The sequence below is a fragment of the Vanellus vanellus genome (assembly GCF_965231255.1).
Source record: "Vanellus vanellus genome assembly, chromosome: 1".
Classification (NCBI taxonomy): Eukaryota; Metazoa; Chordata; class Aves; order Charadriiformes; family Charadriidae; genus Vanellus; species Vanellus vanellus.
In genome coordinates, this window is record NC_138905.1 from 173642966 (window position 1) to 173660386 (window position 17421).

Consider the following 17421-nt stretch of genomic DNA (forward strand, 5'->3'; position numbering starts at 1 on the left):
TCTTGAACTTAAGTTTCAGTGGACTTTGAATTAGGCCTGCAGCAAATTATGCTGAGTGCCTTTACATAAAAGGTTTGACCCTTAAGACTGTGGTAGGATTATTTTTTTTTCTTTTCCAAAAAAATGCATCTTCTTGTAAGGGTGTAGTTTGAGGAAGATAAATTAATCTCCCTATTGGGTCAATGTAAGGCAATATTCTAATAACAGAGCGAATTAGTAAAGTAATATTAAAATAACAGAGCACATTGTATTCTGTGGTAATAGATCCAGCTAGTCCTCTGGTGCAGAATGCTCCCTGTTAGTCTCTGGATACTTTCTTGCATGAATATTCTGTTAATGGCAAACAACAGTTTGATATCAGTATTTAGAGTGTGCTGGTCAAGAGACTTGGAAAAGACAATATTTATCTTTGGAAGATCTTGTACATTTCCAAAATACATGTTGGTAATGTGAAATGGTAAATCATACACACTTAGCTCTGGGTTGGTCAGCAGTTGGAGATTGAGTAGGTTAGCTTCAAACAGTTTACAAGGAACATTTGAGGGGTAACGGGCACAAGTTAGAACATAGGAAGTTCCGTTCAAATACACGGAAACACTTTTTTACGGTGAGGGTGACAGAGCACTGGCACAGGCTGCCCAGGGAGGTGGTGGAGTCCCCTTCTCTGGAGATTTTCAAGACCCGCCTGGATGCAGTCCTGAGTACTGTGCTCTGGGCAATCCTGCTTTAGCAGGGGAGTTGGACTAGATGATCTCTCGAGGTCCCTTCCAACTCTGAAAACTCCGTGATTCCGTGATTTTTAAATTCTGTGGAACCTGAAGCTGGAAGTCTGCTAGTGGAGTTCACAGGAGGGCTTCAGGTGACTTCAGAATCCCTTTATTGAGTAAATACATTGGGTTCTTTGGATTTTGCAGATCTGTATCCAAAATTAATTTATACAGTTTTTCTGCTTTTCTTGAGTCTTATGCATCAGGAGCTGAAGTTTGACTTTACCAGTGAATAATAAAAGTTTCCTACTCACAATCTAAAAAGTGTCGAAAGTTTGCCAGATACTATTTTAGCTGAAGGTCAGTGTGGTTCTTCAGTCTTTCTCCTCAAGCTTAATTCATTAGTGATGTGTAGTAGTAATAACTTCTTATGCTGGTAAAAAAACCTCAGGTTGTTCAGTGTTTCTCTGTTTGTTTTAATATTGCACTGTGGTATCTGCTAGTCATAATCAGCAGTTAAAGGGTGAAATTGGGATTCTCGGCTTTTGTGATTAGTGTAATTTTCTGCTTTTTAGTGCTAAAATGACCGATATGTTTCTGCTAAGTTAAATGTAGTGTGTGAGCTGTTCAAATTTGGTTCTCATGCTGGAAAGCTATGTTGTGGGGTATTGAGTTGCTGACCTGGAGGATGTTGAGTTCTCTGAATTTTTAGCTTTGGGAGGAAACAAGCCGGCAGGGACTGTTAAATTCAGCTGTCATTTAGTTTTGTGCAGAGTCCTATGTAAGTGTGTTATTCCAATAAATGTTGGAATTAGTGGAGAAGTATTATCGTTTCCTAGCAGTCAAATACTCTTGGAGCTGCTTCTGATCTCAGCTATCTGAAATGTGTGCCTACAGCCATAGCTTCTGGCGGTATGAAAATTTTAGTGTGCAGTTACTTCTAAAGAAGTCAATTCTAAAGAAGTAACTGCTGTTGGTACGATACTAGTCCAATGAGGCCCGAAGTGCTGGTTGTCTGAAGGCGTTACCGTATCCTGAAAAGAATTTTTTATTTGGCTTTTCCTTTTAATTAAACAAAAAAATGCCAACTGTTTTTATTGCATGGCTCTTTCAGGAACCTTTAGGTGCAAGATAGGCAGCTGAACTTCCTACCTAGACTAAGGAAGACACCTCTGTATTAGACCATTATGGAAGTGTTGTCTTGGTCGTTTTAAGGGGAGAAGTGTATTTAAGAAGATATATAAATAAATTTTATACACATGTCTGTAGGTCTATATTTATGTGCTGGATACCTAGAGCTGAGTCGTTAGAACGTGCTTTACTTTCCAAGTTGCCTGTTTCCAAGTCACTGGCAGTTTTTAATTAGGATGTATAGCTTGTTCCAAAGGCCATAACACGCAAGCTTCTGAAACATAATGTTTCAGAACTGTAAGATAGTAAGATCCATAAAGGTTGTTTCATTTTATCATGAAGTTTTATCTTTAAACTAGTGCTTTAAAGCATTAGCAAGAATGCGAACTTTTCAGTGTAATGAAACAAGTGTTATATGATCGTATGGACTGGATGTCATTTGGTTGTTGGATTGCTCTCACCTGGGAAATGCTGTTCGTAGGCAAGAATGCTTGGAGGAGAGGGATGATGGAGGATTTAAGTTTTGGAAGTTTTTGTTTGTTTGTGGTGGGTTGTTGGGTTTTTTTGTTTGTTTTGGACTGCTCTAATGCCTTTGGCAAAGACTTGGTGAGCCTCCATACAAACACTCCTTATCTGAGTCTGGTCATTTTGCAGTGAGGCAGAAACTGCAAATGCCACCATGCTGGAGCATTTACACAGTCCAGCTCTGCTTGAGGGGTGAGACTTCTCTAGTAATTTTCTACACTTGTATGAAGAGAGGCTGCTTTTGTGGTTTTGGACATAGCTCGGAGCAGCTCAGTTTGTACCAAGAATTACTAAATATGCACACAGAACCATTACAGATACATCTGTGTGAATGTAGTACCAGTGTAAACAAAGTGGCAAGAGTTTGTTTGTTTGTTGTTTTTTTTTTTATGCTGTGGCTGCTCTGTATTTGACTAGAAATATCTTGTATGTTCAGCTCCAGCCAGCTCTGTAAAGACAGCATTTGTCAACAGTCATCTTCATTGCTTGCAGACAGCACTGTGCTTAGTTTCTAGTGTTTTAAACTTTTTCTTGTCAATTGCATGGCTCCTGTAAAGTGTTTGAAAATAATTATAAACTTGGAATACAACCTTTTGTCTGTCACTTCTAATTTCTGTACTAACGTGGTCTTAACTGAGCCTTATCTATTGTGATAGGTTTCTCTTCTGCAAGTCCATTCCAGTTCCTGTATAAACTGTGTATATAATCCTTGCTGGAATGTCAGTATATAGCTTGGCAAAGTTTCGAGTAGGGATGTTTTTTTCTTTTTTTTTTTTCTGTTGAATTTGTTTGAATCTCTACCTGTGAAAAAATTAGCCGTTTTGTACCAATCCTGCGCTCACCATTTTGCCTTGTAAGACATTGTAATGTTCTCCCCCTTGCCCTAATTCTTTACAGTGGAAAAGTTTCTTGTTTTTAATTACTTTCTGTAAAATAACTTTAATTAAAATCTTCCAGTGGCCCACTGAATTTTACTTGCAACTTGATTAAGGCTCCCATACCTAATTTTCTCCACTTCACTGTATTTACATTCATGTACTAAATGAACCGTGCACAGAAGATGAAAAAATATCTAAAATAACGTTTATGCAGTATTTAGGCATACCTCATAAAAATGGAAGAGTTTTTCGCATTGGTTAATTCTGTAAGTGATCATGGTATTGTAACTACGTATGACAGAGGGAATAAAATCCAAATTGTTTAAATAATATTTTGAGTGTATCATTTGAATATTTTATGGCAAACGATCAGTATGCTCTGGTATTCAGTTATGCCTTCACTCTTCTATTTTTTGTTTATCATGATTTTCAACCTTTCTTTGTTAAAGCTCATCATATTTTTTTTCTGCTTGGATCTTTGCTTGGTTGTTAATAGGTTATTGGTTAGTTATCTTCACCCAGTTACTTTAGAAAGGTAGTGAATAAAAAAAGGCTTAACAATGGTGTAAGGAATATGCTAATAAGCCAAGATACTGGAAGAGTAGAAAGAAAATGAAAAACTTTGGCATTCCTTTCCACATACATGTGGCACAATGTCCTCACAATAACATTAATCGACCCACCAGGAGGTTTCACTCTCATTTTCTATGAAACTTCGTAAGAAGTTCAAAAGCAATAGATGTTTCTCTTCATTTCACTTACTCTGTTAGTACTTTACATTAAGCTATTTATAACTAAGATAAATAAAGCACAAATACACGTCATTGGTATGGCCCTCTCTTAACACTAGGTAGTTACTCTTCTACATCTGTTATGAAACTTGATAGTTTGTTCACCTGACTCATGGAGAGCTGCTGTATTTGAGAAATCGAGGTTCCTAACTAAGACTGCTGGTACTGCTAAGCTTCTGTGTAAAAATACTATGATAGAATTAAAGTATTGGTGTTATAAGATGTATTTGAAAGCAGAAAATAAAGAGGAGAAAATTATTCCTGTTACGGGAAACCTTTATTGTTCTTACACTGGACATCAGCAGTGAGATGGAACCACTTGGCTGCATCACAAATCATAGAGACACTATGATGATTTTTGCCTTCTGCGTTGAATGTATGTTGGACAACCAACAGGCTGACAGCTGTTCTGCCTCATGAGAGCTGTCTTGAATCTAGAGGTGGCATTTTAAGCTGCCGGTTACTGGTTGCAGCTGTATGAACATGTCAGATGTGGGTAGCATGATAATTTAGAACTATTGTAATGACATCAGTAACTTATGTAACAGCATTCGAGACTGTTGCATTCCTCAATGTATTTCTGTTACTTAAAGTGCTGTTAGAGTTAATGAAAGTGAGCATCATACGAGTGGTCCTTCTCATCTACAGTAGCATCTTAAGATAAAAGTTGGATCTTGTTGAATGAGTCTGTCATTCATTTTACTTATTGAACACTGGCTTTTTATATTTTTTTTTTGTTTTAGTAGCAGCACAACAGAATGGTACAACTGCTTAAATTAGACTAGCTGCTCTGCCCAATACTCAATGTACATTTTTCTGCACCCGCTCAGCCCTGCAAATATGAAGCATGTTGCTCAGCCTCCAGACATAACCATGTCCACCTTAGTTCATATCAAGAACTGAGAAGTATTCTAGAGAAGTATAAATACTAATCTTTAGGCAACAAAACTAGACTCTGAGATTTATGTTGTAAATTCCCAGGATTAGAGTTCAGCAAATAACATGCACCTGCATGTTGTTTCCTTTACAGAAAAGCCATTCACTGCCTGGAGGACTTCAGACATGCTTTTGTGGTTTCAATGTATTGTGGTAGTTTAAATTTGTCAAGGAACTAGTTTCAGGACTTGCAGCACCTTTTTGTCTGTATGTTCATTTTAAAAAACGAAGAAAAAAAAAAACCCACCCTCGTAGCATCCTTTACCATTTTTCAAAAAGTAGCGTGTGCACACTAGCTGTGTTCAAAATGAAGTCTAGATTGAGTGAAATATACCTGAAATGAACAAGTAGTCTTTTTGTTACAAGCAAACTTCATGGAAGTTTGTTTTCTGTCCTCACTCCTCTCCCTCCCCTGAGCGCACTTTTTCCCCTAAGCAAGTAACCGTGTTCATTCTGTGAAAACTGTCACATTACAATTTGAGAGCTTCAGCATGGGATTTTTTTTTTCCAGATGGTAAAAAGGTTGCATACCATATAGTTAAACACTAGTTATGCATATCTCCCTTTGGGAATTTGCATACATTTGCCAAACATTTTCATCACAGGGTAGAATTTGGAATGCTAGATTTTTCTTCATAGAAAAGGTATGCAGAAAGATATGAATTAAATTATATTGCCAAAAAGCTTAAAAAATCAAATTCATTTTTTGTGTAATGGTTGAGTTGTTTCATAACTGTAAAATGTAAGCAGTGGTTTGTTTTGCCATGCCAGTGCGATTTTTAGCAAAATAAAGGATTATCCTCTTGTTAAACTGATTTCTGTAGTGTTTACTATAGCACCATAGTACCAGGTCTACACCAAATAATGTAGGCACTAATTTTTGAAAAATGACAAGAAATAATTACTTTTTTAAGGCTCCAGTTCAAAGTGGCTACTTCGTTTATTAGGAACTGACTCAAATGATGAATTACAGCATGAGGAGCTTCATAGCACTGGAGATAATGGTGTTTTTTTCTGAGAAGAAAGTGTCTGGGTGTAGATATTTCAGCCCTTTCCTCAAGCTAATTAGTTAATACTTTAAAAGGCTTCAGCTTGGTGTATATGTAGGATACCTAGAATATGTATCTCTATTCATTCTGTGCTTTGTCATGTTGGAAAACATTATTCAAGGAAGTCAGACTGGAGTAGTGTTTATAACCTATTTAAATACGTGATTTTTTTCAGGCATATTCTCATCAACTTCACAACTATCATTCTTGAGTCTGCTTGCCATTTTTTAATTACTTGCATTTCTTCCTCCGTCTCTTGGTTTAAGAATTCATTGGTTGGGTTTTTGGTTTTGTTGTTTTTTTTTGTTTTGTTTTGTTTTCTGTCAGTGTGAGTATTGTAACAGGAGTCCTCGTGGCCTTATATTCAGTATTTACTTGGTGAAGTAAATGGTCCTGTTGGGGAGACATGCCCAAATTTCTCAGTTGGTAGTGGAATATTTAATCCCACAGAGGCTTTCGATCTGCCTTACCTTTTGATACTTGCTGCTTATTTGAGTATTTTTAATGTAACATGTTTTGTCTTTCATTTTAATATGTATTTTTGTACTGATGCTTAAACATATTCATAGGCACTAACCTGGCAAAATACATCCTCAGCATACTGTATTCAAAGTTTGTGTTTTTCTTGCTTGAGGGTTATTTACTGTATGCTTCTCTTCAATATCTTTTAAAATGGTTCTTAAGCAGTATTTATGTACAAAGCTATTTTGCTGGTTTAGCTTATCTGCCTTGTTGAATTACTTATAGCTATTTCGACAAAGTCTTTCTAAGTCAGTTAAACTCTGTTGCTAAGGAGTTTTGTATGTACAGCTACACCAGTAACATTTATTTGCAAACTACTTTAATAAGTATTCCACATCCACTGAATTTGTAAGTTAAGGCTGACACCTGTAATTGCATAGTGTTTATAAAAGTCAAAGTGGGTTCTCAGAACATATTTGGGATTTCTATTTTAAAATAAGCAAATCTGAGTATTGAAAACGGATAGATTCAGTGGTGCTTAATGAATTGCAAAGTATTCAACTAAAAAACAAACAAAAAAACCCTACAGAGAAGTGAGTCCGCTTCAGGCAAATTATTTTCCCCTTCTCAAACATTCATTATTTAAAAATATGTATATATATATATTTAAGGCTTAAATTTACTTATAACAACTTCAGCTTTCCCCTTCTGCTTTATTTTCTTTATTTGAAACGGTAATTTCAAATAATGACTGCAAAACCAGATGATATCAGAAATAAAGGATTTTGAAGTAGGGATTTTGAACTTCTCTGTAAGGTTTGTTGCAGTTGTAAACTCTTGCCCCTACGATTAAACAAAATGTGTGATTTGGTGTCACTTTCCTTTTTGAAGCTTTTCTCCGGTGGATAGCAGTTGAACGCATCCAGATCATTCTCGGAAGAATGTGTAGCTCTAGCAAGAGAATTCTTCCGTCTGTGCCTGTATATTAAATGCTGTTTTTTAAAGCAGGATTACAAGATCAGTCTCCCTTGTTTCATATAGAGCAGTAGATACTGCATATTCTCTGACTGATAGAGTACAGACTCTGCAAAAAAGCATTACTAGAGGTAAAAACGTTTAGCATTACCAGTTAGGATCATATATTTGGAAAGTGGGTGTAAGAAAACTTGCTGGGGTGTTTAATTGTAGCAGGCCCTGGGATGTACTTGCTGCAGTGGAAATGAGTTCAGATTACTTGTGCCAACTGGTTTTTCTTTGTTAAAGAAATGAGAAAAGAGGGGGAGAAATGTACTTGATTACTGATGGTTATTACTGCTTGCAGCACACGCTTACAAAACGTTGAAGGGATGTAGGTATGAGATTCAAAGTTGAGAAATGCTGTTTTACATGTTTAAATGTATGCGAATGTTTTTCTAGTCGCCAAATTTTAGCATAAGAATGAAATTACATCTAATTTTCTGTCACACTTTTAATGCACAGATTCCATTTATGCTCAGGTATGTGATGTACCACACCATACTCAAGCTAAGGATTCAAACCTATATCTAAGAACTGAAAATGTGTATCATTCAGTGAACACTAGAATTGAGATATAAATAATATTTTTAATTTTGAGCACAACTTAAACTGTTTGAAATGTGTAAGTGGTATTCTGATTTTTCTCATTTTTCTGAATTGGCAGTTAAGGACCTTTCTCTATTGATCTTATAATCTGCAAGAATATGGCATGATAGATACTGAATGATAAGTCCCTGTGTTACACAGTATATTTTGCTACCATCTGCATGGATGCCTTTCCTGTTTTCCTTAAATTAAAGTAACATCACTTAATAAACCAACATTGACTATGAGTGTAAAATGCAAGACAGAGGTTTAGAAAAACACATAATGCTGGCTCAAAATCTTTGAAAAATCCATGTATGCACAACAAAGATGCAGCAGGCATATTGCATATTATTCACACACAAAGGCTGCTATTCTGTAAGAAAATACTGCCAAACCAGAGAACATAAGAACTTGTTTATCAGAAAAATTCAAGGCCCCTATAATCCAAACCAGCAGATTTCTGACTAAACCAAAGGATGGAGAATTTATAGACAACATTTCAGAATTCAATTTGAATGAAAAAGTAGAAAGGGACTGCTTTAAAAAAGCAGCTTTCACCCAAACAAAACTATTAACGATACTATCCAGAACAGAAATTTTCAGGCAGACCCTGTATTCATGGTTCTGTAAAGTTTAAATTTTTTTTTTTAATTTTTTTTGCTTTGTGAGACCAGTTATTCCACTCTTCCACCACTTCAGGTTGCTAGCAATTTTAGCTTCATCTTAAAAAAAAAAAAAGAGTGAAGCCTTTTTTGAGAGTCTGAAAAGCAGTAAAAGATCAGACTGTAACCTTGTTAAATCCATCCAAAAAACTAGCTAGAGAAACAGGGATCATCTTCAAAATAGTGTGGAGAAAACAGATCAGTTGTGGGTTTTTTCAAGCTTTTAACAACAGATATATAAAAGAAGACTTATGTTTCAAGTCAGTACATAAAAAGGGAAGTCAGCCTTTGGCTGCGTAAAGATCATTAGCAGTTTAATTTTAAAAAGTGAAAAGAAATATTAAATCACACTGTCAATTTACAAAAATTATTTCTCCATCTTACTCTACCACAAAATGCATTGTATTCATTATTCCTTAATTAGCATCAATTTGAATTGATAGTATTTCTTACAAAACAGTATTTGTTGAATGGCCAAAATAAATAGAGTTTTAACTTGAAGTCATGTAAGTTCTTCCGGTTGTGTACAGGGGAATTTCTACACTGACATATTGAACAATAATAAGAGTTCAGTACGATTGTTTTGCGTCGTTCAGATGTGGTTGTGTCTCATACAGAGTGATAAATTCTAAGACAATGCCACAGCAGGTGATTCTGTGTTTTGGAAAATAAAAGTACATTGATGTACATTTTTATTGAGTTGGGTGGATGGTTTAAAATTCTGAGGTCATTCTGGGGTGGACAATATCGGTAGGATTTCCAAAATGATCACTGGTAGGGAGGGAGGAAAGCACTAATAGTTATTTTTTAAACAAGTTCTTTTGTTTGTTTGTTTTGTTACACCTTTTGGAGTCTAGATGGTTCCAGACAAGATTTCCCATTTTTTACCCTGCTTATGAGGGAGTAGTTACTTTAAACTGAATATAAAGTTGTTGTATAGTCACTACTGTAGGAGCTAGAGAATTAAAGTATGTTGCAGTGGATTTTTATCTTATAGACTGATTTTTTTTTTTCTTTTTTCACTAGGTAGTTTTGAGTGCATGTGTCATCGTTCCAGTCAGTTGTAGCAGATTTTGAACAGTGACAGCTGACTGCTCATATTATCAGATGAGAACCAAATTTGTGGAAATTGAAATAAAACAATTTGGCTTGTATTTTTTTGTCTGACTTTTGTGGAGACTAGAAAGGAGAAGGAAAGAATTGAGAATTAGCATGTAAAAAGTGTCCCCTCCCCCCCCAAATTGTTTTCCTGTTATGACTATAGATAGATAATACGAAAATAGCACACTAATTTTCTGAGGCATGATTCAGCTTGAAACTGGGAGAGGACTGAAAATCTTCTGTAGTGACATTGAAGTTGCATTAAGGAACAGTAAAGAAAAATATATATAATTTTTTCAAATTTAAGCATTGAGAAGTTATGAAATGCTGGTATTAGGGCCTCCTGGGGGCTGTACTGGATGAGAACCCTCACTGCAGCCTATGACGAACACTCTGTTCAACATCAGGTTTTCAGATAATCTGCTTGGATGATGTTCACAGGTGTACACAGCAGTGTAAAAGAGACAGTACGGTCCTACTGCTCTTTCTGTAGGAGGTTATTTCTGTATCTGCTTCCGAGATGACTTGGTGCTTGGACGGCATTTTCTTCTGGATAAATCTGAATGGGGGCAAACCAGATATGATAGTTGAAGGAAAACATTTCTGAAGAATTTTCACTTGGTGTGCAGTCTGTTTTTCGATTAACAGTGTGTATTTCCAGTTTAGTGTGTGTGGGTTCTTCTGGCGTGTAGATTTGATTGTGAACTCCCATCTCCTGTAACTATGAATAATGCAGACTAATACAGAATATTGTGGTATGTCCCCTAGCAGCTCAAGTTGCTTTTACAGCATGAAATTCTGCTATTGCCTGCTTTCTAGGGGATGCTGAGTTATGTTTGAAGCTTTGACCTTTAACTTCACAGCACTCTATGCTTGGCCCAGGCTATCCAGAGGATCCCCTGAGGGTGGATGCTGACAGGTCTGCTTCCTTTGCTTAGTGGATATGTTTGCAGGGAGGATGTTACTTGCTGTGCAGGAGATAGCTTCTTTGGAGACAGGAATTAGGTAGCATGATATGGTGAAGGACTTTTTTTCTTTTGTTCAGTGTCTAAAAAATGTGTAATTTAAATGACCAACATTCAGATTTATAATTAAGTATCAGCATTGAAATATAACTTGTTTTAATGTGGAAGAGTTTGGGAACTGCAGTTTTATTCCTTCATTATGACTAGTGGACTTCTGTGCTGGAACGGTATTTGTGTGGTGCTCATATTCAGTGCAACTCCCTGACCAGTTTAGTTTTACTTCTCAGTTATTTTTGATAGAGAGAGTGTAGAGTTAGGATACATCAGTGTGATTTTTTTTTTTTTCCTCTTGTATTTCTTTAAAATGCTAGTATTTGATCACCACCCAAACAAGCTAGCTGTCAGTATCACATGACCAGTGTGCATGTGCTAAATCCTGCCTGGTTTTCTGGAGTCTGTGGTCTTCCTTGGTTTGCGCTAAATAATGGGATTAAATGGTTTAAGAAAATGCTGCTGTTCTGCATGATAAACCAGTGTCTAACCGTTTCATTAGTTACTGGCTTTGAATTATGAAGCATGAAATGGTTTTCTGCAGTATTCTCACTTGCTTTGGCAGGTTTTACTCTGTAACACTGCTACAGAGTTCATTGTAGATTACTATTCATGAAACGTTATAATAAAATTATATTGGTTATATTAAATAATGTTCCAGTTAATGTGGGTATACAGTTTACTCTGTTAAAAGTTCATTGTTGATGTGCATGAGGCCATCAGCTTCTACACTGAAGTGCTTCATACTTAATGTAATATTGAATTTAGATGTCTAAAACGGGTAATGATCCCCTAAATTTCAGTTCATTGTTTGTGTACCTCTTACGGAGATTTCTGTGATAATATTGTATGAACACTTTTTCCTTAGGCTTTCAAAATGAAGATTTTTCAGTTAATCTGCTTTTCATGGTGTTCATATGTAGGTAGTAATAAGATTCTTCAAAAACATATTTGAGACAAAGAGTCTCTCTGAGAGTTTGAATTTTTTTGTAGTGTAGATCACTTCTGCTGTATCACTGTATTCATTTGTAATTAGGTAGAACTGAGTTCTCCCTGTTAACAGTCACTTAGTATTACACTTAGAATTACCGATTTCATCATTGGGAATTTATGGAAGTATTTGTTGTGTTTGTAATTATCTTTAAGACTGTTGGGCAGTTAGAGCTGTTTCAGTCTAGATAGTTCTTTATAGTTTGCTTTGGGGTGCTCTGTGGAATATTGTTTGGAAATATTCTAGGCAACTGCTTCTCTGAAAGAGAAAGGTCACCCTTAGCTATCTTGCATATCGCACTCTGTCTTAAAAAATACCCCTGAGTGTTTTTCAGTTACTTTGGTGGGAAAGGTTTTGGTCCTCTGTATGTATTGGTCATACCAGTTTCAGACATTAACTTCTGTATTTTAATTGCTTCTTTTTTTTTTTTAATTAATCTATTTGCAGATGTGATGCAGATCCATCTGCCCTAGCTAAATATGTTCTGGCTTTGGTGAAGAAGGATAAAAGTGAAAAGGAACTGAAGGCGTTGTGTGTTGATCAGCTGGATGTATTTCTTCAGAAAGGTATTGTCTTTATCATAACAGTTAAGCTTGAGTGAAAAGTCTGTCTTGTTTAATTCATTCAAACAATCTTTTATCATAGAACAATGTGTTTATCTCTTTATTAGCTTTGTTATTTTGAAGTATGTGATTCAGTTTTCGTGAATTTGTTTTTAAAAATGTGTATAGCACAGTACGCATATATTAGGTACATGTTTTCTGTCTGTTGGTATTCATGGAAGAAAATTATGGATGTTAAGAGTTATTGCAAGAATTAGAAGTATTTGAGCTCTGTATATATTCCAGAAACATTCTTCCAGATGTTTTATTAAGAGACATTAAATAATTCAATGATTGAAAACTTTTATGAAACATTGTCATTAGTGAAATGTTTCTTGACTCTGTAAATGTCCTTTTAAAATATAAAATAAGCAGCACAGTATTTAAAAAAAATACTCTTAATTGTTTTAACTTTGGTGAATGTTGATTTAAAAAATATTTATTTTTAGAGCAAATGTTAACTGAAATTTTGAATAATGTATATTTGTATGCTCTTTACTTTTAGAAACTCAGATATTTGTGGAAAAACTGTTTGATGCTGTGAATACAAAAAGCTATCTACCTCCACCAGAACAGCCATCATCAGGAAGCCTGAAAGTAGAATTTTTTCAGCACCAAGAAAAAGAGACAAAAAAAGAAGAGGTAAGCATTGATTTTATTTTAAATTTATGTCTTTTCTTCTTCATTCCTGTAGTTTGCTTATGTGATTCAACTTAATCGTGTTTGTTTATTAACATTAGTTCTCAAACTCATACTACAGCATTAAAATTTATCAGAAGATTTGTGCCTTGCATGTGGAGTACTGCTGCACAAGTTTTCTAAACATAAGTGGGTGCTTCAGAAGTAAACCAAAGTGGTTCTGACTAGGCAAATGTAAATAAAATTATTGAGTAGTATAGGAGTTGCAGTACAACCTACATTAGTTCTTTGGTCAGGATTGCTATTGTAGTTCTGCTGCCCTTTAATTCAGCATAAATCCAGGCTGCCGTTCCAAATGACAGTCCTTGTTCCTCCAGTTGCTTGATCCAGATAAAGTCGTATTTTGACACACGTGTTTATGTTGTTCTTTGAGGCAGAAGAGTATGTTTGTCGTTTTCAACAGCAGCCTAGGTTTGGCTGCATGAAAGTGTTTAACTGTGTTCTGAACCAGCTAGCCTGCTGATGAGGAAAGGACCTTACTGTAACAATCATTGAATATTCATGTCTTCCAAGATCTGTCACTGCACCTTAGTATGGATTTTTGTACACCTGTAGCAAAAGCAGATGTATTTTCAGTGCAGCACGGGAAGGATTGCATATTCTTCTTTATTTTCTCCCAACCCGTGCTTTGAATATTCCTAGAAATAGAAATCTAATACATTATGAAGATTCTCTGATTGCGTTAGATGCAAAAATATTGTTTCAGTTCAATGTTACTGCTGACTTTGCTCAGCATTTTGAAGTTTTTTGGTTTTATTTGATTGTGCAGAAGTCTCCATGATAGTGTACTCATGTTTTGATCTAACGTATATCCTTTAAATTCAGATAGTTAAAGAGGAAGAGCGAGAGAAAAAGTTTTCTAGAAGATTAAATCACAGCCCTCCTCAGTCAAGTTCTCGCTACAGAGATACCAGGTAATTTTGCTTAACCTATTGTATTATATCAGTAATCAGATGGATTTGGATTTTTATGGTGTTACCAAATTAAATATTTTCATTCTGTAGGGTCACCTAATAAGCCTAAAAACGAGACTTTTATTGCTTTTACGCATATGCAATTAAACAGCAAGTATATAAGTGACAGTATAAACTGTCTTGGTTTGTGCACAACTATCACATTTGAGTTTTATGATTCATTTTTATGTTAGATTTGTGGTTTACGTTACAACAGTTACTCTGCTCAGTGTTGAGATTGAGTTATGATAATTTTAATGTAGAAATCTTCCCTTCAGTAACTGTTACCTTTTTGGTGTTTCCAGCTTGGGGAAGGTGCAGTGTTGGGCAGAAACAGAATTTTACATAGGTTTTAAAATTGTATGGATAGTATAAGTAAAATGCGTAAACCAATTAAAAGAATTTTAAAAGTCTTCTGAGGAGTAAGGAAGGGCCATGGTTAGATTCCGTTTGTAGCTTTTCTCTAATTTTCCACTGCCATTTCTTAAGATTTTTAATGGTAGTTAAGGTTTTAAATTACGGCTTCATAATTCTTGTAATTAACCTACAAAATTACATGTTTAGAAGCCGTGATGAAAGGAAAAAAGATGAACGTTCTCGGAAGAGAGATTATGACCGGAATCCTCCCAGAAGAGATTCCTATAGGGATAGATATAACAGAAGAAGAGGGAGGAGTCGGAGCTACAGCAGGAGTCGCAGTAGAAGTTGGAGCAAAGAGAGATTGCGGGACCGGGATCGAGACCGGAGCAGAAGCCGGAGCAGAACACGAAGCAGAGGTACCAACAGTTGGTCTCTAAAATACGGTGAATGTTGCCTACAAAATTTAGACACTACATTTAAACACTACCTTCAAATGCACCAGAATGTACTCTGTTGTTCTTGTTTCTTTGTTCAAATTTAGCTTGGTTTTCTGTGGAAATAAGGTTTATGTGGTTATGTTTTCAGTGCTTGTTTTTCCCTCTTCCCCTCCATTCTTCTCGACTATCTTTGACTGTGTTTGGCACTTCTAAGCAATATCTAAGAGAGGCAGAAAAATCTGAGTTAGTTGCATTTCATTATGTTCATTATGAAACTCACAATCTGGTCTGGGAAGATAGAGAAATTAATACCCATCTACAGAGGTAAAACTGGCAGAAATTACCTGTTTGACAGCAAATGACTTGTCAAGCAGAACAGTACAGCTCTATTCTTTTTGTCTTCTCCCCTCCTCCCCTCCTTGGTGTTCTAGGGAGGGGCTGAAATTATTACAGTAAATATTTGCATTTGCAAACATATCTGTAGGACTTAAGGCTTCAGTACAACAGTATTTCAAATTAAACTTCTTTAAAAACAAAGCTGTTTATTCAGTTGAAAAGAATGCTTTTCCCCCCCAATACTGTTACTGATAAATCGGAAAAGAGCATTGAGAGTCATTTTATATCTTTTTTCTGTCTCAAGCAATGTAGAGGTAAAAACAGTCTGGTTTAAGTCTCCTGTGTATTATTTTTATTTCTGTAGAACAGGCCTTGGTAACTCAGCCTTAAAAGTAGGAATGCAGAATTCCTGAAAAAACGCGAGCAGGTTTTCAGGAACTTTTTCAGATTTTGTTTCCAAACAACTTACAAATGAGCAAGTTAAGCATGCAGCAGTTTAACTAAAAGATTACAACGTGATTACATCTTAATTCAAGGTTTATTTTACATAAACTGCAATGGTAGTATCTTATAGACAGTATCTTATAGTGAAAGCTTTGTTTCTTTTTCTGGTTTATCCACACTTATCTGCCATCTTTAAGACATTTTTATTAATATTCCTTTAATATGGGGTTATTTGAGTCTGTGAACTTAACTCATGACGGAGCTCGTCTGTCTTAATCTGAATACTTACTGTTTATTTGATAGTAATATTAGAAAATTAGGAGAATAGTTTGTGTGTATTCAGAATGAAAGGTCATATTACTGCTGTATCTGTTCAGGAGTGTTCCACACTTGTCAATCACCATTATACCTTCAGACATGACAAACCTTTGCATGCAATAAATATATGCATTTGAATGCAGATAAAATGAAGATAAACATGAAGATACAACAATAACAGTGTATTGAAACATTAAAGATATTTAACTTTTTAGTGTTTTCACATGGTGGTTACCTTTTTCTTGCTTGTTGCTTCCCTTTATTCAGAATAACTTTCTGTCTGAAGTTCTTAGAATAAATGCATGACTACAGAAGATGTGGTCATCTTGAAGTTAAATAGGGTTTCTGCTTTACTGTGGGTATAGCTGTTATTAAAATACCCCAGTGGCTGACTATGTCCTTTTAAGATTATTATTTTTCTGATTAAACCATTGGAGTGTAGAATCATGGAATAGTTGAGGTTGGAAGAGACTTCTGAAGGTCATGTAGTCCAAAATTCCTCCTCAAAACAGATAAACTGGAGCAGGTTGCTCAGGATACTATCCAGTTGGGTTATAAATAACTCCGAGGGTGGAGACTCTAGAGGCATTCTGGGCAACCTGTAGAACATTTCAATCATTTTTATATTTTGAGTTTAATTGGTGTGGAATAAAGATACTTAAACATGTTGGTGGCTGCTTCTGGTGTAAATGTGCAGAAGGAATCATCCAATATAATGTCTCTTTTTTATTTTTCTTTTTTTTTTTTTTTTAAATACAGAAAGGGATTTGGGAAAGCCAAAATATGATATGGATAGAACAGATCCATTAGAGAACAATTATACTCCAGTTTCTTCTGTGACAAATATTTCATCGGGCCACTACCCTGTCCCTACACTGAGCAGCACTATTACTGTTATTGCTCCTGCTCATCATGGAAATAACACTACTGAAAGCTGGTCAGAGTTCCATGAAGAGCAGCTGGACCACAACTCCTATGGAAGACCTCCGTTGCCAAAGAAACGCTGTAGAGATTATGATGGTAAGTCTGTATTTTTTTTTTAATTGCTTTCTGCAGCTATGATTGGCCTCTTTCTGAAAAGACTGAGGTAATTTTCCTTTCTTTTCCTGATTTCCTCTAATACTGCATTTTTTTTGTGTTACTCAGTTCTTGAATGCAAATTTTATCCCACTTTTTATTAACTTAGCTTTTAGACAGCTTTCTTTATTAGTGTTTGTATAGATTTTTAGTTACCAGAATTATTTTATATAGATGAAAAATAGTATATGTATGTAAAAAAAGTTATATAAAAAAGCCAGTTTTACTCAGATTTTCTGTCTTATGTCATGTTCAAGCGAAATACTGTATTTGATAGTTTTGACCAGGATTAGCACCTTATTCCATCCTATCTGAGAGATATTTTTTAACTGGAAACGTCT

General features: G+C 35.5%; 1 protein-coding gene across 3 annotated transcripts in view; it reads left to right on the top strand.

Annotated features, from left to right (window-relative positions):
* The window catches only part of RBM26 (RNA binding motif protein 26), a 58785-nt gene that overhangs the window by 1560 nt on the left and 39804 nt on the right, over positions 1–17421 (top strand). For 2 of the 3 annotated variants that reach the window (XM_082479155.1, XM_082479156.1), the window contains exons 2-6: positions 12302–12420; positions 12962–13098; positions 13981–14069; positions 14673–14884; positions 16763–17023. In XM_082479155.1, coding sequence (XP_082335281.1) covers positions 12302–12420; positions 12962–13098; positions 13981–14069; positions 14673–14884; positions 16763–17023 — 818 coding nt within the window. Of the gene's footprint in view, positions 1–12301; positions 12421–12961; positions 13099–13980; positions 14070–14672; positions 14912–16762; positions 17024–17421 lie in introns of all 3 variants that reach the window. The other variant, XM_082479154.1, reaches the window with a different exon arrangement.